Source organism: Varanus komodoensis, unplaced genomic scaffold, assembly GCF_004798865.1.
Source record: "Varanus komodoensis strain SLA01 unplaced genomic scaffold, ASM479886v1 scaffold59_1, whole genome shotgun sequence".
Classification (NCBI taxonomy): domain Eukaryota; kingdom Metazoa; phylum Chordata; class Lepidosauria; order Squamata; family Varanidae; genus Varanus; species Varanus komodoensis.
Window position 1 is genome coordinate 178737 of NW_025336221.1, and position 25488 is coordinate 204224.

Genomic DNA, 25488 nt, shown 5'->3' on the forward strand with positions numbered 1-25488 from the left:
AAACAGACTGTATGGATAAGGTGCACCTTATCTCTGCTGTTGCCTGGCACAAGCACAAGTAACCTCAAGACTGGATTCCTGTACTGCATTCTATGTAATGCATTTACCTTTGAGCTTGATCCAGAAGCTGCAGCTGATGCCTCTTTCCAATAGCAAGCCATACCATTGCAAAAAGAACTGCACTGCCTGCCAATAAACTACAGAGCCATGTTCAAAGTGCAGCTGTCACCCTCCACAACTTGGGACCAGGGAATTTTAGGGAGCACCTCACCACTTATGTCCCCACCAAATCACTGTGATTGTGGGAGGAAGCACTTCTGAGATTCAACACAGGAGCGCTTGCAGGGGAGCACGGAGGGTTGCTGTGCCCACTTCCTGGAGGGCTTTGCCAACTGAAGCTAGACATGCCCCCACAAAGTTAAAGAGAGGTATGCTTTGCATACTGAAGGCTCTGGGTTTACTCCCAGGCATCTCCATGGAAGCAGTCTTAGGTCCTGGTATCAAAACATGGTTGCATGAGAGAGCCCTGCCTAAGCCTCTCAGGAGAAATCTGAGCTAAAGGAAGAAAACTCAAACACTGGTTTGTACTTCAAAGCATTTTAACCAAATAAGGCCTTTCTTATTTTCCCATTTTTTGCTTCTGCTTTGAATTAGTTTTGCCTGGGTTATGGTTTTTACATGTTTTACTGATTTAGTGAATGTGTTCTTAATTTATGTTTATCTTTGTTATAAGCTACCCAGGTTATAAAGCAACATATCACAAACAATTTTAACGTCTCAAAACTGTTCCGGGAGGAGGGGACAGACTGGCTTTGTCAAGGACACAAAACCCAGCCTGTTGATCTGGCTTCTGTGGTGTGACAGAAACTCTAAGCACTCCCCAAAAGCTCTGAACCCACTCCTGAAACAGGCTCACTGGAAAACTACGAGTATATACATCTGCATGAACTTTTAAGAGGAGATCCATCCCTGCCCCCACCTTTCCTTTGTGCTGCCTCAGCTTCCTGACCCCTTAAAAGTCAACATTTGGGAGGCACAGACCACCCACAGTCCCTTCAGCTAGGTATGCTTCCTTCTGTGCAGGAACAAGACGTCTCTTGCAAGACGTAAAGGTTGGAGACTAGTTCCTAGTTACACAAGGAGACTGATCTTAAGAATGCTAGAAAAGCCATGCTGGAACAGACCAAAGGTCAATTAGGCCAAGATCTTCCATGTCACCATCACAGGGAACACTTCAGATGTCAGTTATTCAACACAAACCAAGGTAATAAACTAGCTTTCTGTGATAAGGCAAAGCTCTTTCAATAAGAAACCAACCATACCCTGATTAGAGCACATGGAACAAGGTCAGATATGGAGATGAAACATTATTTTTCCTCCCACACAAGCATTAAAGCCAAGATTCCAGCAATTTACATTTAACATCACATTTCGTGCCCTTTTCTCTCTCTCACTGCACTTTTGACTTAACTGCTACCAGAGTATTTGCTTTATCTAGGACCTATGAATTACTTTTAATCTGGGAAATAGAAGATAGCAATTGCTGGGTGTCCTCTGTTCACATTGTGCAGTGAAACAGTATTTACCAGTCCAGCAAGCTGGAATTTAAAGGCAATGGAAAACTGGAAGTATCCAGAAACGAGTACATAGAACTGTAATGGATACATACACACCACTGACTTGGCTTATTAGAATCCTGCATATTTGCAGTAATTTTAAGAAATTCTCTTTTGTTCTATCAAGTTTGGACAAATAAGCTTCAGTTTATACAAGCTGTATCAAAACTTTGAGTGATTAATCACAGCACACAAGACTGTACCTCGCATTCACAAATCTATTTTGGATGGACTGAATATACAGAAATGAACAGCATTTCCAAAATGCCTATGGAAAATCCACAATATTTGTTATGAAAAAGACTCAACAGATCAAAAAATAGTAGTCCTCACATGCACTCCCTGTTTGTTTTCGACTGGGCTCCAGATTATTTGAAATTATTACCAATGTTATTTAAATGAGCTATTTTTTGTCACTGTCCTTCTGAAAGTACCTTCTTATCCTTCAAGGTATGTTAACACCCTGGAAAAGCTAATGTGATCGAAGATGCAATGCATTTTTTGGTGGGTTGAGAGCAAAAATGGGTGCAGCCTCCTCCACCGCTGGAGAAGACAGGAGAAGACACTCAGCCTCATATCTTTTGTTTTGTTTGTCTTTGTGCTTTCTTTGGTAGTATTTGTGCTTTTACACTGTTACCAATTAAACCCTAGGTAAATAAGTCTATCATTAGTATATCATGGTAGATGAGGTTAGAAACAGTGAAGAACTAAGCTGATATTTGCCTAAATTGAAAACCCTGATTATTTTCAGAAGCCACTCTTGTTTGGCCACCCTACTGTTACCATATAAATGGCAATGAGGAGGTACTTAAATACTGAGAAGTCTCAGAACACAAGTTGCCTAGTAAAAGCTTTTAAACCCTTGTGATAACCATACAATGAGTAGCCATGTTATTGCACAACTAACTGGGTCACCTTGACCTCATTTTTGTCACACTGGTTCTTTTTTCCCTATGGCTGACCCACAACCACATTGGCAGCTTGTCTGCAATTCTCTGTTAGTTCCTAGCCTCAACTGCACAGTTGATTAAAGAAGGATTCTTTGTAGGCTTGCAGGATCTTTTTGGCCATAGTACAAGAAAATGTATAACGTGTTTCAACTAGATTGGTTCTCCCACTGAGGCCACACCTCCAGAGATATTCCTTTGTTCTCTTTCCATTGTTCCATGGACTAAAAACAAAATGGAAAGAGCATGGATATAGGCCATGATTTGGACCTGGGAAAACTCTGTTCAAAACTTCACTTATCTATGGGTCCTATAAACTCAGGCAATGCATCATCTCTCAAATATTTGCTCTTCTTCTGTAAAATAGTAACACTGAGAGGAGGAGGTGAAAGCAAGGCTATGCTCTTCCTAGGGTGGTAAACAGGCAAACCACAAAATGCAGCATATATACACACTGCCACAAAACCCCACTTGCAAGCCAATCACTGCTATGCAGGGTAGAACTCCTGAAAGTTATCTTGAAACTCCAAAATTGCTCCAATCTATGCACTGGCAGACAACCATCACTTAATTTTAGAAGACCCAACCTTTGCATAATTCAGAAACTGAAACATAGAATCCTTTGGCTTTCACCTTTACAAAACTGTATTCTGTAATTAACATCTACTGTAACTCTTACACTACAGGTCATTATTTTTAAATGAGCTCGGGATCAAATGTCTAACAGATGCTTACATGGCAGAGTTTGCAGGCTCTGTTTTATCAAGGTGAATGTTCATTACTTCATGTTCACCTTCTATTCCTATTACCTCAGTTAAATGCAAAGTATTCAGGTGCAAGGAGTATCATGATGCTTACTGAATGGGTAAAGAAAAGTAAAGTTGAAATGAGCTGGGTATTAAGCTAATAATAAAGAAGTGTGTGAAATAAATGAAAGGATCACTGAGCATTATCCAAGCAGACAGCTGCATGAGTGGAGACCACCATCAGTTATGTTCTGCAAGCAGCATCCGCCACTTGTGCAACCAGATTTAACGCTCTCTCTAGAAACAAGAAGCAAACTCCATCTGGGAGATCCACTAACCAGCTCAGAAACAAATGTTTCTAACTCATTTCACTGCTTCCTAAAAGAAATACTACATCCTTATTGTACAAACAGTGGTGTTGCTTGAGAGACATAATCAACAGTGGGCCCAGTTTGCAGAATGGCCCACTTGGACCCTGCCCAGTGTCTTTAGTTGGATAAAAAATAACATTAAGCATTAATGGACTGAGTAATGGAATAATGGAGGAGAGCTTCAGCTAGTGTGCAAAGCAAAAAAAAAACAACAACAACAACAACAGCAAACAAAAATGGATAGTAATTGGAGCAGGGAGGAAATGATAAGTCAGGTCCTGCTGTGAAGGACACTGGGATACTACTTGGAAGACTGAGAGGAAGATCAAGCCCAGGTAAGCTCTATCATCACCCATGTGAACCACAAGTTGTTCTGCAAACAACTCACATGACACTACTTATTCACAGGGTGGCTTAGCATGTCATGCAGATGTGTGTAATTCTTAAGCATGGTTTGTTAAGTAAGGCAGGCTCCAATTCAACAGTGCCCATACATAGCATAATAAGCTATGGTGGCTTGTTCACCACCTCGCATGTGCTGGCTGCACATCAGTGAGATCTGCATAATTGCCCCTCACCAGCACAGCTTGTTGTGATGTCCAAACCTGGCAAAGATGGGCTGTGAGTGATTTGCTACCCATGGAGACAACCCACCATATATACAAACCACTGGGTTTGTATAAGACATGGCTTAAATATTTGGAATAGATGCTGGCATGTGCTACAACCCACCATGGCTTATTCAGACCACAGTGAGCACCAGCAATCATGTAAAGTGAAACAACACTTGTTTGTTGTCCCCTTCCCATACCCTTTGAATGCCTGGTTGCTACACTGAAGCCCTCTGCAACATGGAAAGACTGGCAAGATGTTCCTGCACCATCTCTTCATTTACCATTGGCCTACTGCAGAAATGGGGCTAGGAACACAATCCCTGCCTTTCTTGAAGAGCTTGGGATTCTCTAAGCGCAAGTCTGAGCAAAAGCAAAACAAAAAACAAACTCCAAAGGCTTGCTTTCATTCCCCACTCCTAGCTGCCATCCACACAATTTGGCTAACCCTCTTCGCTAAAACCTTGTTTCAATTCCCCTAAACAAAAGCGCTTCCCACTGTGTCTGTTGTGAAGTTGTTGGGGTTTTAAAATATATATTACCATTTACTGGTATGCAAGCAGAAGAACACATGTTAGCAAGAACTTTGACCTTTAGGAAACTAAAGATGGAGATGTTTGAACTGTTAGAAAAAAAATTTTGTGCAATGTGGGGGAAACTTTCAGATGAAGCTGCACAACCTCATCTGTTAAACTGGTAGCATGTTAAAAGCAAAGCTAGTAACTGATATTCATTAGATATGGATATGGGAGCCTATGGTCTCTTTAAAAGTGCCCCCCTCATAAGGCTTCTGCAGATCTATGGTTCATTGTCAAGCAGCTATCCCCTCATATCTCTGTAACCAGGCAAGCAGTGGTGGTGGTGGTGCAATGCACACAAGGAGTAATCCAGAATAGAGTTCAGATGTAACAAACCACAAGCACAGATTCGCAAGCCAACATGAAACCAAAGCTTTGTTGGCCCCAAAACAAAAAGTACTCTATGAGCTTAGTCTGGTTTTATCATACAAACATATCAGAATTATGATATAGCATTTGGCTAGTTAAACCATGATATCACAGCATTGTGGCCAAGCTATGCCACTGTATTATTCAATAATGGAAAGAGACAATTTGAGAAGTGACTCTCATAAATGCAATTTTTATATGAAAAGTTTGGCATTCAGTGTAATCAAAAAAGGTCAACAGTTATTCTCCCAAACGAAGTAGCCACTGACCTAATTGAACCTAAACATATACTGAGAGGACAGCCTGAAGGTGCCTGATATTATTTGCGGGTCTGGAATAATAATAAATGATTATTGCAGGCCTGGAATAAATAAAGGTGCATGAATTCAAACAAAAGCAGGGTACCCATACCTTTCAGCTATTATATTTTCACCATAATCATTACTTGTTCCCAGAAGATCTGCATGGAATATCTGTTTTCTTTTTGGTTTTCTTTACAGCTATTTCTGTTTGTTTAAAAACAAGTAAAATTGAGCTCAAAAAATATTTATGAAATGGATGGGCTGAACTCCATACTCAAAAAATGAGACTTCAGTGAGATTTTATGTTGTGAGCCATCCAGAGACGAAGAGTGATTGGACAATCTAGAAATATCCCAAATAAATAAATATTTGTCCATATTATAGATTTCTATATTAAAAATGTTTACTTTATTATTCCTATCTAGATTCTGGTTTCTAATTATTCAGATCCTAATATTTTTTTTTTGTTTAAAACCCATCAACAAAAGAAAAAACATATAGAAAATAGCAATGATAGAAAAACAATAAAAACAGACTAAAGTTGGCTTTGGTGGACTGTAACCTTCTAGTATAAATAAAATAGATACAGGAAGGTTGAACCCCTTCCTCTCTCATTCTAGACTGAATTTCCCTCAGAATTTGGTTCCACACAGTCAGAGTCATCAGTAGAGTGGGACAATCTTTACATCACAGGGTAGCAGGAGCAACAATGGGGCTTCATAGAGCTGGATAACCATTTTCAAGGTGATTCATACGGGAGTTGTGTATTCAAATATCCTGGGTGTAAGGCTGTTTAGAGCTTGATGAAGATCAAAAACAGTACTTGTATTTGGTCTGTAAACTGAGAACCAAATAATATGGGACACCTGTAATTGATATATATATATATATATATATATATATATCAATTTATTTAAGGAAATATGGGCTTGCAAATTTGATCTTAATAGCTGGCTGGCAGTATTAATTAACACTGTCCACTGTGGACAAGCATATATGTTCCAGTATGCAACCTTGGTGTATGTTTCCCTTCACGACAAAGAAATTCTTGTTACTGGCTGATGTTCGGTCAGTCAATACCTCTTACTCCTAAAAATTGGTGAACTCCGTAGTCCTCTGGATTGCCAAGAATGCCAACCAAAGTGCACAAGGATGCTGAAAGGATATGCTGGAAAAACACACACACCACTTTGAGCTCCTTTGAAGAAAGGTAGAATAAGCATGTAGATAAATAAATCATGCTTCTGAACGTGGCTACCACCTAAAAATACAAAAACAAAGAGACAGAAGCATTCCTACGAGTAAGATATGAACCTTTTCTTTTCCCAAGGGGTGTGTGACCCAAGTTACGAAAGATTGATCTACCACTTTCTAGATCTCCCAACAACACAGTTTTCTGTCTTAAGCAAATTGTATATATTCATGATCATCTGGTCCATGACAGACTCTAGACAAGAACTCAAATAGTTGCCACCCCTGCATCTGATGAAAAGGAAAAATATAGCTACCATCTGCATATTAGGGTCCCTTCTCCTCAAATTCCCGTACAAGAGTCACCATTCTGATGCATATTAAACACAAGGGATAGAAGACATTAACTGAACCCACACCAATGCTTGTTTCATTGATTACTGTCTCCAACAGCTTTAAACAATTTAAGCTGAATGTTTAGTATTTTACCTCTAATCTGGAGGGATAAAAAGGCTGAGGCTAATGTATGGCCTTTCTTACAGAAATTCTAAATCCTCCCTGCAAAAGAATTTTATTCAGAGCATTTAAAACAGGTGTCCAGTAATAAAATTCCTCTTGGTCTTTTTCCAAAATAATGCGGAAAACAGCTCTGGAAATTCTTAGTAAGTCAATGGCAGCAACTAAAACAATAAATCCTCCCTTCTCCTATAAGAAGGTGATCATGCATAAGAATATCCTAGTGATTCTGACAGATGTAGGACATAGCAATCATCCCATCACTTAAGTTTTAACAGAGTTTTAGGGAGCAAAGCTACTGTTAAGTGCTTTAGAATAATCAACATTGTGGTATGTTGGAAATGCCTCACTCCATACCTGAGTTATGACCATGCACTCATCTGATTCCTCACTGTAACCATGTTCAAATGTAATTTAAAAACCACATTTTAAAAAACCAACACTGGGTTCTCCGTAGTGGTTCTGTACAGGAGTCAACTTTGTTGAATATCAAATTGCTACTGATACCAACAGATTCCGGTATGGTCTGTTTTCAAAGTTGTTCACCAAAAACAACTCTCTGAGGTCTCAGACTAAATTCTTTCTAACCTCCATTAAAGCAAAATACCATTTAAGTAGGGATGTCAAAGAAGGAACATGAGACCGTCTTCATGCAAGGCATATATTCTGCTCTATTGCTGGACTACCACTGGTACAGCCCCTTCTAGAACCCTCTTACCTGCCATGCCTACTCCAAAGCAGAATTGCTTTTAAATAAATCTTCAAAATAAGAGCACAGAATAAGAAAATACTAATTGAATTGCCCAAAGAGTCTCTTACGACAATGCTTGGTATTCAGAGACATTCTTGTTTCAAGGAGGGAGGATGGGGAGAAGAACACTTTGGATTATAAAGTAGGTACCCAACCTTGATCTGCAGGGGACTGGGGGAATTTCTAGCTCCCTTGGCAGTGAAGGGGGATAGAGCAGGACACAGTAAGAGAAGCAAAATGATTCAACAGCCCCTCTAACCATTCCTCCAAGACTCCTCTTGTTCTGGCAGGCTGCATTCAGACGGAATGACTGTTTTACACAACACACAATCCACAGCATTCACCACAAGATGAGAAAAAAAGCCAATAGTTTAAGGATGTGTCCTAAGGGTTATACCTCTGTAAGTGGCTTTTAAAGAGAAAGAGACTTAATAATGGAAGAAAGCTCTACCAAAGGCTATTAGCAAAAGCATCTGTGCTGAGAGACAGTGTGCCTGCAATTACCTAATGCTAGACACAGTCCGCGAGGAGCTGTGGACTTTGTGCCCAGTTTATAAGCCACCCAGAGGTGGGTCAGTGTTGGAGTGTAGAGGTCAGATGGGCACTCGGACTCATCTAACTGGCAGCCTAAAAGGCAGCATCAGACATACCAAGCAACAGCAGTGGATAAAACCATACTGCATGAAACAGTAACATGAACTGACTGGTGTAACTACTCAGTGTCACTGTGCAACCTGATCCTCCCATTAAAAGAACAGATGCTGAAATCTATAAATTCCAAAGAGCAATATCTAATGTGTATCTTAGATATGCCTCCTGTTCCATTTAGTACTAGATGGTTAAATTGCTATGGAGTTTAAGCCAGAGGTGATGCAACACAGTTTTATGAGCTTGCAGTTAGATGCTCTAATCTTGCCCATTTTTTTCTACATACAAGAAGATTGCTAATTTTTACTGTGATCTTAAATGGTGGAGCCCAGTTAAAACAAATGTGGGAGGTGCAAGAGCAACTTTACAGTGCTTACTACTTCATAGTCATTTTGGTCCATTCAGAAGACGCTGGACAGGTTTCACATTTCCTTTGCAGTGACAATCCCTCTCTTTTGAGAGGCAGGACGTGACAGAGTGGAAAGCCACAGGTCAACACAGAACAAACTTAAATGAAAAAATCATATTATGTACTCAGAGCCTGAATGGCAAAAAAGTCACACTATGTGGGTCCTTTCATATAGCTGGATATCTAAAGCAACCAACCAACACAACAACAAGCAGTAGCGCCTTGTTTTCCAAACAATACAGCCTTAAGTAGGGGTACAGCTAGGCCTGGGTTCATGGGGCCTTGTCCTCAAATCTATTTCCTATGGCTCTGGATCTATTCCCAAGAGGTTTGAGTGTCTATTGTTGCCAATGGGAGATCTTTTTCTTAATTGCCACACAGAGGAAAAATTTCAACAATTATGGCAGTGAAGGATTAAGACTGGCATCCCAAATAAATTTATCCCTTCCTGGCAAATGAGGAAAGGGATCTTTTGCCATCATTTGTGATTAATTGAAGAATTTACTGTATTTGAGATTACTTGGCTGAGAAAGTAATTTTTTGCTTTTTCCTCTTCTGAAATAATTAATCTTAATTACTTCTATATTTACATACATAGATGTAAATCAACAGATGCTATTTTCATGTAGATTTGTGCTCAAGAGGCTTGGGCCCCACATCTTTTCTCTCACAAGGGTTTAGAGTTTCCCAGTATTGCTTAACCTATTCTTAGTGCATATAGAAACAGCTTGTCTAAGCTAATCTTAGTTTCATCCCAGAGGTAAATCAATGGCTAAAGCAATTTAAAAGTGGGGGAGAATGCCAGTCAGCAGGGTCTTTTTATCCCTGTGGTTTATAGGTAATTTGGAGCATAGTTTCTCCACTAGATTTTATAGCCCAAGCCTTTTTTTGAGGGGGATGCATAAATCCAATAACTACAACTATCGTATAAATCCAATAACTATAACTATCGTATACAACAATATCTTAGCATCCTTATCAACTGAACCTAAAACAATTTCACTGGTTAATCCACAAAGAGTAGAAGTGGAAAGTTGAACCATCACTTCCTTAGTGCATATGGAAACAGTTTCAGGCTATAAACAAGTAAGATCCACTGTGGAGAGTTTTTGCAGTATAGTACACCACATGGAGAACCAGTGGGGTGTAGTGGTTAAGAGCACAGGATGGGGGCTCAGGCGATCTGGATACTTATCCCTGCTCAGCCGTGGAGCCACCTGGGTGACTTTGGACCAGTCACACACTCTCAGCCCAACCTACTTTACAGGATTATTGTTGTGGGGATAAGACTGAGAGGAGAAGGAAAATGATATAACCCGCTTTGAGTTCTTTTTAAAAAAAGAAAAAGGCAGGATAGAAATCTGATAAATAGTTAATGTTTAGTTCACCAGTTCAACCCATCTGGATTTGATCAGGCAGCAGGCAGGGCCCCAAACATTTTATCAAATGCCTTCCCAAGATCTCCTCAACAGTCCACAATCCTATGAATAACCTTTTTACAATGTCCACTCACACCAAAATACATTTCAGTGGCAGTTCTGTACCACAGATAATACATCGTTTAAGCAAGATCTGTCCTATAGCCAAACAGACTTCAAACCTTGATAGAGTTTTTAGTCTGTAGCAACATCTCTAGAAAAAGCAAGATGAAAGTACAAACTATCAGGCAAGAGGTATATATAACAGCTTCAAACAACAAAAGTATGCTGAAGGGAAAAAAGCATGGCTGAGTATGCCTGGTATTTCAACTGGCAACATTCACTTGCTAAAGTTCTGTAACTGCAACTATTTAAAAATATGCCCCCAGCAGAAAACTATTTGATCTCCGCAAGGAAATCAGGACAGTTAGTGTTGATTCTTAAAAGTTAAGTCCAAACATATTTCATGGATAAAAATGATAGATTCGATCCACAAGTGCTTGAGCTTCCATTAACCATCTTTTAAGAACTTCTTGTAGAACCAACCCCAATATTGCCTCAAGAATGCATTTTACCCATTTACAGAAACCAAACTTCCTAGCATGTACAAATGTCTGCCAGCAACTCAAGCATAAAAGGTGCAGCACAACAAAACCAAAGGCCATTGTTGCAGGTTGTCTAGGATTAGAGATGTAAACTTCCAGACAGAAGAGTTCTGCTCTATCTAGCCCAACATTCTGTTCGCACAGGAGCCAACCAGGTGTCCATGGGAAACCCACAAACAAAATATGAATACAACAGTGCCCTACCTGCCCATATCCCCCAGAAACTGGTGTGAATAGGCGCACTGCCTCTAATACTGGAGACAGCATATAGCTATCAGGAGCAGTAGCCATTCCATAAATTTATCCATTCTCCTTCTCAGTCCACCCAAACTGGGGGTCTTCATTACATCTTGTGGAAATGAATTCTATAGTTTAGCTAAGTGCAATATGAAGAAATACTTCCTGTTATTTGCCCTGAATTTCCCATCAATAATTTTCATGCAATGACCTCCAGGCTTTAGTATTATGAAAGAGGGAGAATTATCCACTTCCTCCACCAGGGCATGCATAATCTTGTATGCATGTCTCTCCTCGCTTGCCACTTTTCTAAACTAAACAATCCCAGATGTTGTAACCTTTCCCCACAGAAGAGTTGCTACAGGTCCTTGAAAATTTTAGTTGCTCTTTTCTGCACCTTTTCCAACTTTACAGAAACTTTTCTTAGATGCAGTTACCAAAACTATACACAGTATTTTAAGTGTGGTCACATCATAGTTTTGTATAAGAGCAGCAGGATATTGCATATGCCAAACTTGGGACAGAGAAGCCACATTTTCTAACTTGTTTGAAAATGGAATTATGGGGTAAAATGAAATATATGAAAAACCGACTTGTCATTTTTTAAAAAAACTTGTTTTATAAGATTCAATTAATTTTCTATCAATAAGCATTTGGCAGATACATGAAAATTTTCCAAACTGATAAACAAGGAAAATGCTATTTGGATTTTGAAATACTGTGCAGATTTCAGTGTTAGCAAAAAGTAACACTTCTTGAGAAAAAAGCTCAAATGTCTATCCCATTTCACCTACCATTGTGAAATTGAAAGGTTTATTTTATATCATCAGTTCTTTGGAAAAAGTCTTCATCCCAAAATCCTTCTGGCTGACCTCTCACTTGCACCAGGTCTTCACATTTTCATTTAGAATCAATACACAGAAAAATACCTCTGTACAAAGAGAAGAGTTCCTTGTAATGGGTAGGGGCAGATTTCTACATGCAAATTCCAATCTTTAAAAAGCTTTGAGGTAGAATGGAGAAAATGCAACTGCTGTCATATGAAGCAGTTTAAAGTGGTTTCCACAAAGTGGTTACTTCATATGCACCAGCCTTTAATAACATGGAGATGGGTGGGAAGAAAATTACTCAGAGAACTGTGGGCCAAAAGGCAAGATCCCTGGCAGGTTCCCACTTAGACATAATCCTGCATCAAAGGCTGGGCAGACAACAGAATTGGAAGGTTAGGGTACAAGCGCCAGACTACGCTTTGGCTTCCAAACTAGCATTTTAGCACTAATTAGTGTGATCTCGTTATCACACTGTGCAATTTCAGAAGGCTTTCAGGCTCTTGCCTTATGTTTTATGTCCACTCCTGTTCAATCAGAAAAAACAGATATAAAGCATTACAGACAAAGCAGTTAAACAATTTTCTTCTACTACATAGACTTCCTGGAGCAGAAAATTCAATACTTATAGCCTGAAGTTCTACGGGGCACTCCACCAGGACAGAATTCTCCCATACCATTTTGCTGCATGCATAAACTGGATCTCAGTAGTCCTAGCAAGGCTACAATGATTTCTTCATCCATCAGTAACATGAATTTACTTCCTGGTGTAGAGCTTTAATTCTATGGCAGAGAACAATACCATAGAAGAAAAAAAAACAGAGAAGAAAGGAATTAAGGAAGTATCACTGAACACCCAATTTGAATAGGACAAAAGAACACCACCTTTTAAAAAATGACATCAACCAGCAGGGGAGCATTAGTGACTCAGAATGTCAAGTCTTCATTTTCAGATCAGAGCAAAGATTGAGTCACAGCTGTTTTTCAATCTCATATGCCCTTTTTGCCCACAGCTTACTGAAGGTAATTGTATAAGGTAGACTTGTAGAGAGTCCAGACTAATCACTTACCACATTTCAGGATTACCTATTAAGTTTCAACTACCTGAATTGGCACCATTCCAAAAACATAGGAAGACTTTTGGAGAAGTACACCACTTCCATCTAGCCTGCTAGAACACGTTTTGCACTTGCTAGTGTTTGTTCTCATTTCAGAATACCTAACAGGACAAAGGTCCATTGTCACAGTGCCCTACCTACACTATAGTAGGGATATCTACAGCAGGGGTAGAGAACCTCAGGCCCAGGGGCCAAATCCAGCCCTCCAGGGGTTCTCGGAAGACCACATCCCTTGCTTTGGCCCCATCATCTTTCCCTAACCACTGGTTGTTTGATGGTTTCCTAGGTTTTGTGGGGTTCCTCTCCCCACCCACCCACATACGTTGAAATGCCTGCACTAATGCTTAGCTACTGCCAATAGGAGCTTCAAGTTAAAATAAATATGTATTTTTGGTATTTTGGTCCTATCTATTTTGCCTTTAGGTTTGCCTACCACTCAGATGCTGCCCCTGAGAGCTGCTCTGAAGTAGAACTCAGCCCTCCGGCTCAAAGTTCTGCAACCCCAATCTATAGGAATGAATACCCTGTGCATTGGGGGGGGGGGGCACTGAACTTGCTTTTCACAAATAGCAGCTCATCTCCATTTCACCAAAGCCTCATAAAAGTGTGTGATACCGAGTATGGATATTACAGCAACAGGCAACAATCCCAAAAACTGGGTCCATGCCTTTACGTATGCTAGTTTCTTGTAGCCCAGCAAAGGAGTTCAGAACAGGGCCTCTATATCTTACAACAGAAACAAAGCTAATTGCCAGCTGCATAAAAAACTTTAAACCACTCAGGACATGTGTTGACAATCAACAGGAAGCTATTTCACAAGAACCTTGTGCTTTAGAAACTGACACACCATTTTGCAGTCACTCATTCTGGGCCTGAACCAACCCAGTCCGGAGTGGTTTTAACGTTACAGCAGTTGCTCAGGCATAATAACAGCTCAGCGTCCAAAGCTGAAGTGCCTAATGTTCAGTATCTGCACAGACATCAAAACTATACTTGTCAACATTTACTGTTATTAACAGGATGCAAGATCAGCCCTACTATACTGTAATAAAAAAAAAATTCATAAAATTTGATAAAATGGAGGTGGAGTTGATTCTGTTGTATTGGTATTTCACTGGGGAAAAGCCTTCCGGAATTTTTAGTTCCAAATGAGGCGTTATCTTTTTAACCACATTATAATAGCTACATTACACATAACCACTACCACATTTAATCTTCAGGGTGCCAATGCAAGCAGGAACTAGGTACATGAGAATGGCAGCAGGTTAGCAAATCACTAAAATTACTTCTGCACAAGTATGTTTTTTTTCTTATCAAAGTCTGCAAACATTTCTTGTAATGGACACATTTCTAAGCATCAACACCCATTGATTAAAGAGTGTTTGTGTTTACTCTGGAAATTATTTTTACTGTATTTATACATTGCCCAATAACAAAGCTCTTATGACAACAACAAAAACAAATGTAGTAAAACCATTGATAAAACATTTCAGAAGAGTAAGACCGAAAGGCATATGCCAAATAATCTTTTAAAGGGATAAATATCAAAGCAGGTAGAACATGGGAAAGTGTTATTTAAAAAAAACAGTTTTAAATGTATCATTAAAATATAGCAAGCACTATCGATATATGTATTTTTCATTGCACATTTTTCAAATATGTGCATGTTGTTGAATTCTTTTTTGTTTTGGTTTGGTTTATTGCAAAACATATCACAAGCCTGGATATGTACTGATTTCTGATGCAAAATGCAAAATACATTTGGGTCCATGAGATGTAAGCTGGGCCAAATGACTGAATTTCTCACAGATCCCAAATAAAGACACACAAAGAGCAGCTCAAAATTTCATGTATCCTTTGAAGATCACTGAGCCTGATCACTGTTGCTTGGAGTTGCTCTGTAAAGGTGCCACTGCCAAGTTATGGGGTTCAGTGAACACATGCAGGTGCCTCACATTCTACTTATGGGGAGGAACAACACAAACTGAGCCAGAGATGGCCCATTCTACTCTTTACCCCACTGCCTCCTCCTTCTGGCCCTTCTCATCTTGACATCTGAGCTGTTGTCTTATTTTTCTGGAAATCCATTTAGTTCCCTTGGACAGAGGAAACAACATGCCTGCACATCTGGCAATGTGTTCCAATTGCAGCATTAATTTTCCACTTACAGAGCACCTGCAGCCACCTACATCCCATGGCTGGGGCAGTTAACGAGTACCAGCTTTTAAGAAACAAATGAGCAATAAGCATGACTTTTCAGCTTATTTATATAAAAGTGGAAGAGTCTGTTCTCTCTAGCATGAGGTGTAAAAGGAACACAGCCTGGAGAAAAAGAGCAAAGCACAATGCACTTTGGCCTGTTTCCTAAAAATAAAGGCAGCCTTATACAGCACCTTTGGATATTTACTGCTGCTATTAATTTATATGGCTGCAGACTAAAGTGAAGTGATTGCTATCTAAGTCACATAGATATGTGGGCATCTGGAGGAGGGGAGCTAGTAAGACTGTTCATATAACTATGCCTGCTGGGTTTCTAATGGAAACACCAATGTTTACTATGTTTTATCGATTTGCCTTTGGAGAGTTGCCTCTTCCAAAACCACTGACATTAAAAAATAAGTTCTCTCTTGAAGAAAAGCGGCACAACAAGCTTCTTGTTTGGCCAAGAATTGAACACACAAGAATACCTTTTCATGTGAAAGGTTTCTAGCATCAAAATCAACAAACTGATCACCCTTAGAGTGAGAGTAGGCAACCTGTGGACTTCCAGATTTAGTAGGTTTGCAACTCACATCAACTTCACAGGTTCCCACTCAATGTAAAGCATTCTCACAACAACTAATTTCACACAGGGCAGTCATACACACAAAAATCACAAAACTGCATGCTTCTAGCCACATACAGGGGATTGGGCACAATACCATGAACCTGTTTAGAGTAGTTTGTCACAGCTTGCCAGAAACCACCATTTCATAACATATAAGAACTACCAGAAGTCAACAAGGGTGAGGTATTTCCTCCAGCTGCCAGGACTGAGCAGAAAACAAAGGGTCTGAAACAGATATATTGGCCTCTAAAGAAACCAAGCAAAATGTTTTTTAACTAGTGATTCCAAATAAAAAGGTGAGGCTTCAGCAAATGGGGCGGCATAGAAATGTTTTAATAAATAAATAAATAAAATATTCAACTAGACTCCATGTTTTAATATTCATTGCACATGGATCAAAGAAGCTTCCTTTGTGATTTCATTCTCAGCTACTTACACTGTGTATACAGCTTCAATTATTTTTTTTATTTTTTATTTATTTATTTATTAAAACATTTTTATGCCGCCCCATTCGCCGAAGCCTCGGGGCGGCTTACAACAATAAATAAAACCAATAAGTTAAAATATACATATAAATAATCATAATAATTTAAAACACACAATATAAAATAATTATTGGACTAGAAATGTGGAGTTATGTGCCATCAGGTCATCTCTGACTTGTAGTAACCCTATGAAAAAGAAGTTTTATCCATGATATCGCTGCTTAGCTGTTCTAAATTCAAAGCTGTGGCTTCTTTTAGGGAATCAATCCATCTCGTTTGAATTTCCTTTTCACTTTTCCTAGCAAGATTGCCTTCTTCAGTGGGTCTTGCCTTCTCCTGGTGAGTCCAAAGTACAACAGCTTTAGTTTTGTCATTTTTGCTTCCAGGGAAAGTTCTGGCTTGAAGAAATGTGGAGACACTCATTCAAATCCTTACAAAGTCATGAAGCCCACTGGGCAACCCTAGGCCAAGCACAAACACTCAGCCTAAGCTACCTCATACACCACTGTGAGCTTCCTGGATGAAGCAATTTTTAAAAAATGTGACAATGAAATTCAGGATGTCTACACTTTAAGTTTCATCCACAAACCTTGCTCATTCACAAACTGCCCGTTGGAATGTATGAAATAGGCTTGAGGAGGAGTCAAACATGAAAAGTGTCAATCGTTGTTGAGGAAAAGGCCTTTGGTATTGACAGTTGCTCTCAGACCATGTGCTGCATATTAACCCGATTAACAGACATATGGTACTTGGAATAATTATCCCTCTGGAAGAATCACCAGGTACCAATTCACTTCAGAAGGTCAAATTCATTCTGCATTTCCGGTTCCCTTACTCCACCCAGTGAGGTAGCATCAGACAGTCAAAGTCCTGCAATACTTTTAAACCTTAATACAAGCCAGTAGTTTTAGAGAGCAGGTGAGATGCAATGCTACAAGTTCTTCATGTTATATATGTGGGCCACTCTAATTTACTAAAGAGATGGAGCAGTTCCACAACACTTTTCTGTCTCACTCTTTAAAACTGCATTCTCAGAAAGGGCAGCACTGACCTAGAGGAGAGCTGGTTATAACCTACATGCATTATAGACCAGCAGCCCCGCCATAAATAGAGAGTAGATCCAAAAGCATTTAATGAAGGATCTTCATGCAATAATTCACTAAAAAAAAAAAAAAAATAGACGACCAACGGACCAGGAATCTTTTTTCTTATACTAAATTGACTCTATGGAGAAATCCAGATTTAAAAATTGGTAAGAAAATGTTCATGTGCCAGAATTGGCCAGAGCAGATTATTTTATCTTGAAACTATTAGTGGGTTCTGCTGATGACTTTCTTGGTTTCCCCTCTGCTTACTAAATATGATTTGCTCATTACAACTGAATATTTCATGTTGGGATCCAGGTTTGATCATACACCTTTTACAACCTCAGAGCTTCCTTTGCTATCGGAAGAACTTATTAAGCCTGATCAAACAGCCCTACCCATGATCTAGGTTTATTAATACTTATTAGTGGTGAATAAATATGAGATAACAGGTTGTTAAGCAGGAATGGAATAGGGAACTGGATTGTTCTATTTTACCCAATCAATGGATTACCATTGTAGCTTCTTCGTAGAAATGTCAGGGGATCCTATTATTCAGTGATATATTGTGTGTATGTATGTTTACTAGACATACAATGGCTTTGGCTAACTGTTGAAGATGTAATACTACTAATGATTCTCCTCCCCTTAATACCCAGTAGCTGCCTCATTTGGGGAGGAGATCATAATACAGATAAATTTGGATTGGAATACTCCTTAGCATAGAAGGTACACATTATCTTAAATAACACTGAAATGATAAATGGCCACCTCTAATAATGCAATGGACTGAGGACCAAAAGATACTTTCAAAACATGAATGCATGACATTAATGTCCCACCTGCAAATGGATAAATATATTGATATTTCATTTGATTTTTTTGTTATGTATCTATTGTAAATGATGCATACAAACTTATGTATAAATTTGTGTTTTTTTACAGTTTTTAAAAATTCACAATAAAAATTATTTAAAATGCCTCCTGAATATTTTAAATAATCCTGTCACTGAGGATATTTTAACAGATGGTTTTTTTCCCAGTTCCTACTTCCCCAACCTGGTGTCCTCTAGATATTTTGGACTAACACCTTTCTTTCCTAACTGTTGGCCTTGCTGGCTAGGGCCAATGGAAACTGAAATTTAAAATATCTGGAAAGAACCAGTTTGCAGAAGTCTGTCCTATAGGACAAAACAAGCTACACCTTCTAGAATTCCATTTTAAATACAACTATTTAAAAATTCTAACACTGCACGGGTTAACTGCCCCAGGACATGTGTCCATCTGTTTCTTTAGCTGAGGGACAAACTGCTTTATATCAAGAACTACTAACCATGCTTTCAGTGCTTCCAGTAATGTATGGGCTTGCTGCAAAGTTCTAAGAACAGATAACTCTCAATGCTTCAACTGCTAGAACAGTTGTACTTCCAGGGATGAGTCAGATCAATGCTAAAAGACAAATATCATTTCAGAACTGAAATATAATCTCCTTGTTATTATTTCATGAAATCTTAGGAGACTGATAATAAAGCAGAGTTCATATTAGACAACACTTAGTAAGGCAATTTCTCATCAAGGTCCCAGAAATGGAAGAAGCTTTTTATGCCTAATTGCTGTTAGGACAAGTTATGGAGATCTCAAGGATGACAGTTCCCTAACTTTCATGTAGATAAAATGGCCACAGGAACTGTTTAGGTAGGATTAATTCACCTGGAAACAAATCCATAGTATTTTCTTTCTTTGCAGGGGAGTTATTGTGCAAGAGAGATTTTTCCATCAGTTAATCCATGAAGCGGCAGACAGGCATCTATATTTGCAGGCACAGGAACAGCAAGCGAACCAGCACTATGATCAAATTAAAAGAAATCATGAACAGTTTTTTCTGTTGCAACTGCATCATCATACACTTAAAGCCAATTGACTCTAGCAAAATCAATGTTCTCCATTTAACTTACATCACAGAGAGTAAAGAGAAATATATACACCAGATTCTCAAGTTGTGCTATTCGGTTTAGGCAGAATGAAACTATAAAATGAGCTCAGAAACTGGCAAACTACGGAAGTCACATAGTTCAGGAATATATACTGACCTGACCCACAAATAATGCTGACCCATGGATTAAATGAACCATGTTGAACTCCGGTTTGATATTATGGGCAAACCAGCTGTGCTAAAAAGCCATGGTTTCTTATCAATGAACAATCCATTTGAGGACATCGTGAGGTTTGGGCTGAGGTGTCAGCAGTATGCTGATGATACTCAGCTTTACCTCTCCATTTACATCCAATCCAGAGGAGATGAGCTTGATAATGGACTGAAAGGGGGTCAATAAGCTGAAACTCAAGACAAGACGGAAGTGCTGTTGTTGGCAGGCAGTCTTCCTGCCACATTAGAGGGCCATTACCCTGTCCTGGATGGAGTTAAACTCCCCAAAAGGACAAGGTCTGCCACATGGGAGTCTTCCTGGACCTAGGACTATAACTAGAGGCCCAGGTGGACTCAATGGCTAGGGTGCCTTCCTTTAGGTGTGGGCAAATATACAAACTTCACCCCTACTCATATAGACAGAGCCTGGCCACAATCCCACATGCACTAGTAACATCCAGATTAGATTACTGTAATGCACTTTACATGGGGCTGCCTTTGAAGACTGTCTGGCAAATTCAACTGGTCCAAAATCAGGCCATGTGTTTAGTAACAGGTGTTAGTGTGTGGTCCCACATAACTCTGTTTCAGTGCAAATTACACTGGTTGCCAGTTGAGGCCCAGGCCCAAATTAAAATGCTTGTTTTAACATATGAAGTCCTAAGCAGCTTAGGACCTGGCTACCTAAAGGACCACCTTCTCCCATGTATACCTACCTGTCCATTAAGATCTGGAGAGGAGGTCCTTCTAAAGGAGCCAACTCTCAAGGAACTGAGAAGGCAAATAGGAGGAGGACCTTCTTGGTGGCTGCCTCCCCCTCATTTATGGAACAGGCTCCCCAGAGAAATTCACATGGCACCAACATCGTTCTCTTTTAGGTGTCAGATGAAAACATTTCTCTTTTCCAGGTATTTTAATAACTCATTTTAAATTGTTTTAATATTGAAGTATATGGTTGTCCTTGGGTTTTGCAAAGGTATGCATGGTATAATAAAATATGGAACATGGTAATTAATGATAAACTGACAACAGAAATAAATTAAAAGAGGGTTAATGAAAGCAAATAAATATAATGAAATTTGGGAAGATTTTGTAAAAGCAGTACTGATAGAAGGCAAAGGCTGTAAACCCAATCAAGAATTTCTGGAGGAGATATGGAAATAATTGAAGTATATTATATATTATTAATTGTTATAGTATGTGAATGGTGGTAGTATTGGTCTCCAGGGTGGTGGGGGCACTTTATTATTTACTTTTTTATTACTGTGTTTTTGTTATGTTATATTATTATTGTTGTGATGCATTGTATTTTTTTCTGTCTATAAAAAATAAATAAAAGGGGAGGAAGTATATGGTTGTCCTCTTCACCTGCTACATTCTTAAATGTCCAGTGTTATATTGCTGCTGTGCTGTTTTATATTATTTGCTGTTTTACTGTTTTAATAGTTGTTTTTGATCTTGTTGTAAGCCACTTAGAGAATTCTGTTGGAATAGATGGTGGAATGCACACGTAAAAATAAAGAAATAAAGCCAAATAAAACGAATAGCATTATAGAATACTAAAAGCACTAAAATAATTATAAATGGCCGGGAGAACAAAAATATCTTTCTCTGGCACCAATAAGACTCTAACATATAGGCACCAGGAAAGCAGCTCTGGTGCTTTCAGCTGGGGAGAGAGTTCCACAAATAGGGTGCCAACACTAAAAAGACCCTCTCTCTTGCAGCCACCCATCTTACCTAATTTGATGAGTTCCTCTGGAACAAAGCCTCAGATAATGCTTCAGGCAGGTATGGGGGAAAACATCCTTTATGCTTGTCACTTAAGGTTTAAACAAAAGAACCAGCTTATAAGAGGACACTACTTCATCAGTCAGAGGCAATTATTCACCATTAGTGACCTGTAAGTGGCTGTTTAGATCTTGAATTAGATGCTGTTCATCAAACTAGTACAAGGTTAATGACTTTATCCTGACTTCAGACAAAGCAATTCATTTATCTGGAGATCTTGCAGCAGGGATGGTTCTGCATTTAAGAAATGTTAGGAATAAGATATCTTGGTTTTCCTTATAGAAAACTCCACTGTCATAACCGCAACGTATCTGCTGTGAAAACTTGCCCACCATTCCCAGGAAGGGATAAAACACACAATGTGGCTGAGTAGGCCCCCAGAGAAACACTGCTCCTGAGAGACTGCTCCAATCCCAAAATGTGACTCAGGTTGCAAACTTGCACTTAACACAGAAGTAAATCCAAATTATAGTCAGAGATTTACTTCGAAGTAAACATGATCACAATGCTCATTTCTTTAGTGATTAATTTTATCAAAGAACTCTGCTTTTGGGAATTTTAAAATATACAACAAAATATGAAACAAGTACGGCAGTACTGGAGGCCCATCCCAAAGGCCCACTTAGCCTAGAGTTTCTGTTCCGTCAGTGGCCAGCCAAAGCCAGTAAGCAGCTTATGGGTAAAACAGTCCTCTCCCATTCATGTCTCCTGTAAACTAGGATTAAACTAGTAGGATTATTCTGGCCCTGCCAGTGGAGGCGATATATGACTACCATGACCAGTAGCCATTGACTTGCTTTATCTTCCATGAATTTGTCTAATTCCTTTTTAAAGTCAATGCTGCCCATCTCAACATTTTGAGATGACAAATCCCATAGTTCAACTAAACGCTCATACAGCAATGGATACCCCCACTTCTAAGGATATGAGAGACAGAGAGAAAAAGACATAACTTTGTATCCCTGAATCACGTCTTCCTTATAGTATGATCCTATTTGAGTTTAGACAGAAGAAAGGCCTACAACTCACAGTATGTTCCAGCCAGCTGGGAAATGTAGGCCCTTTGTTTAAACTCACAAAGAATTGCATTTTTCTGAGCCTAAACTGCTTTCTTAATCTTTTCAGAAGCCTTTCTCTGCACCTTCCCCATCTCTAAAATATTCGTTATGAGGTACACTATCCAGAATGTACACAGCGTTCCCCATGTGGTTGCACCATAAACTGTTATAAAGGCATGTGGACAGTTTTATTTTAAATTCATTTCCTGATTATCCCCAGCATGGAATTTGCCTTTTTTACAGCAGCTGCAAGGTAGACAACCAACTCCATGTTAACCAAAACATCTTTATAAAAGTATGAAGATGCTTCACAGCCAAAAAATGTTCAAAACAGACAACTTTATACTAAATATGCTACCACTTATACTAAAGTGGTAGTGTTGGCACTCAAGGATACAACTAACCAAGCATTCTCGCATTTTCATCACTTCTCAGGGGCTTTCTGATGATTCTTGCACATCATACAGTGACCCACAACCCCATACAAAGTACATGATAAACCATCACACCAATGGCATCTAATTCTTTGTCTTTTTAAATTGTGAATTTTAAATAAGGTCCAATGCAAGTTGAAGCAGTTGCAATCTTTGCTGCAAGTACCATGAACACATTGCATCAAGTCCGGAAAGTCACAATGATGAAGAACTTTCTTACAACTTAGCCTAATTAAAGCACTACATGCTGCTGATCTTTCTCTGCATATGAAAGCTGAACAACAGATTATTTTATTGACTTCTCAGAAGTGCTCTATAATCATAATCTATTTGCAACACACCCTCTTTTACTAGCATTTCTTCACTTCCATCCATGCATGTCCTCAGCTTCATATCTTGCAGGAAAACGGAATAACCAGACTGGCACTTATCCTTTTCCCTTTTAATATAATGCTCACATCTCATGGCTAGAGCAACTCCTCTACAAGGAAAGGCTACAATGTTTGAGGTTTTCATTGTTTAGAAAACAAGTGAATAAAGAGGATGTGATAGACACACAGAAAATTATTTATTCACAGTGACCAGCTTTTGCAGCCTCACAAGAATTTGTCAGTTCCAAATGGAGTCCCCTTAATGCTACAGTATACCATACTTAAAGAGGACAACACTGAAGTAGCCAGTGACTAGCCCATTAAAAAAAGGCAAGCTGACAGATGTATTACCTCTAGCTCCCAGCAAATATATACCAGGTTTGAAAATAGCCACTTTCCCATTACAAGTAAAAGAAGCAGGAGCTTTCAGGAAATCAGACACAAAGTTTATTCTTAGAAACTATTTATTTATTAGATTTATATCCCACCCAAAGCCAGAAAGGCTATGTTCCACTAATGACTTAACACTAAGGTTGTACTAGGTAAGTACCAATGGTAGGCACATGGTAGGAATGTCATGAGTGGAGATGGCTAGAGCCAGGGGTCAGACTAGATGGCCAGGGAAACCCCTTCTGACTTGCTCTGTTTCTATGTTACTAAGGGCAGTTTAGTAAGCAATGATGCAGGCCAACATGTTTTGTAGACTTAATTGGGATATTTATACCTACTTTTGAATACGTACTTAGAGCAGTTTCTAATGCTACAGTAATAACATTTCTTCTTCTGTGCTAATTTCCCTGCTCTTCATACCAAAAAGCATTGCCATTGGCAAGGAGCGCTTTCTTTCAGCTTCGGCTGATCCATCATCAGCTGTGCCCCTACCTGGAGTACGACTACCTGGCGACAGTGACACACACGTTGGTGACTTCCCGCCTTGACTTCTGTAATGCACTCTACGTGGGGCTACCTTGAAGACGGTCCGGATACTTCAACTGATTCAAAATAGAGCTGCTAGGCTGCTGATGGGGACTGGGTGTTAGGTTCACATGACTCCAGTCCTCTGTCAGCTTCACTGGCTTCCCACTGAAGTCTGGGCCCAATTCAAGGTGTTGGTTATGACCTATAAAGCCCTAAATGGCTTGAGTCCTGGTTACCTGAAGGAGCGCTTACATCCATGTATGCCCACCCGCCCCCTGAGATCTGCAGGAGAGGCCCTTCTCCGGGAACCCTCCGTGAAGGAAATTAGGAGGGTGAGTACTCGGAGGAGGGCTTTCTCTGCAGTGGCACGCAATCTATGGAATGCGCTCCCCAGAGAGGTCCGCCTGGCGCTGTCATTATTTGTTTTTCGGCGCCAGGCGAAGACCTTTTTATTCAAATGTCATTTTAACTGTTAATAGTATTTATTTATTTTATTCTTTGGCCAGGGCGACTTATTTTATACTGTTAATTTATATTATTTTAATTGAAGTTATTTATGTCTGTGAGCCACCCCGAGGCTTCAGCAAATGGGGTGACATAGAAATTTTCTAAATAAATAAATAAATATTCAGATGAGGTCCCCATAATACCTGATGCTAGCTTTCTTTTCATGACGTTCCTCTATAGCTGCAATCTGTACCAAAAGGCAAGTTCTACTGCAGTAAGGAAGGTGCACTGTAACTTGATAAAGAACATGCCTTTATGAGCTCCAAAACAAGCAGGTGTTGTCCAGTATGTGCAACATAATCTGAAGTTGCTGGGTAGCCTTCACTGTGTTGCAATCTCACTCTTTAAAGGGCTAGGCTCAAGAATTAATAAGAACAAGTGCAATCTAAATGGCTTTGTGGAGCTTCACCTTGATAATACTAAGTTAGTGTGGAAAATATGTACATAACCACAAATGTGGTATGAGTTGCTGTTTTCCTTCATCATGCAGATTTTTATGAAAGCTTAGAAGAGAAAGCACTAGCGTAATGTGAAGCCAAAATATGACACATACTTTCTCTTCATAACACCCATTCATGACTACGCACACATGAACAGCCAACCTTC

General features: G+C 39.4%; 1 protein-coding gene across 3 annotated transcripts in view; it reads right to left on the minus strand.

The window, feature by feature from the left end:
* The window catches only part of TEX2 (testis expressed 2), a 92960-nt gene that overhangs the window by 61843 nt on the left and 5629 nt on the right, over nucleotides 1-25488 (minus strand). The window contains exon 1 of one of the 3 annotated variants that reach the window (XM_044449500.1): nucleotides 12820-12901. The exons of 1 other annotated variant lie outside the window; for it this stretch is intronic. In XM_044449500.1, coding sequence (XP_044305435.1) covers nucleotides 12820-12895 — 76 coding nt within the window. In that variant the 5' untranslated portion in view covers nucleotides 12896-12901. Of the gene's footprint in view, nucleotides 1-6620; nucleotides 6888-12819; nucleotides 12902-25488 lie in introns of those variants that run through there. One more of the 3 variants, XM_044449499.1, reaches the window with a different exon arrangement.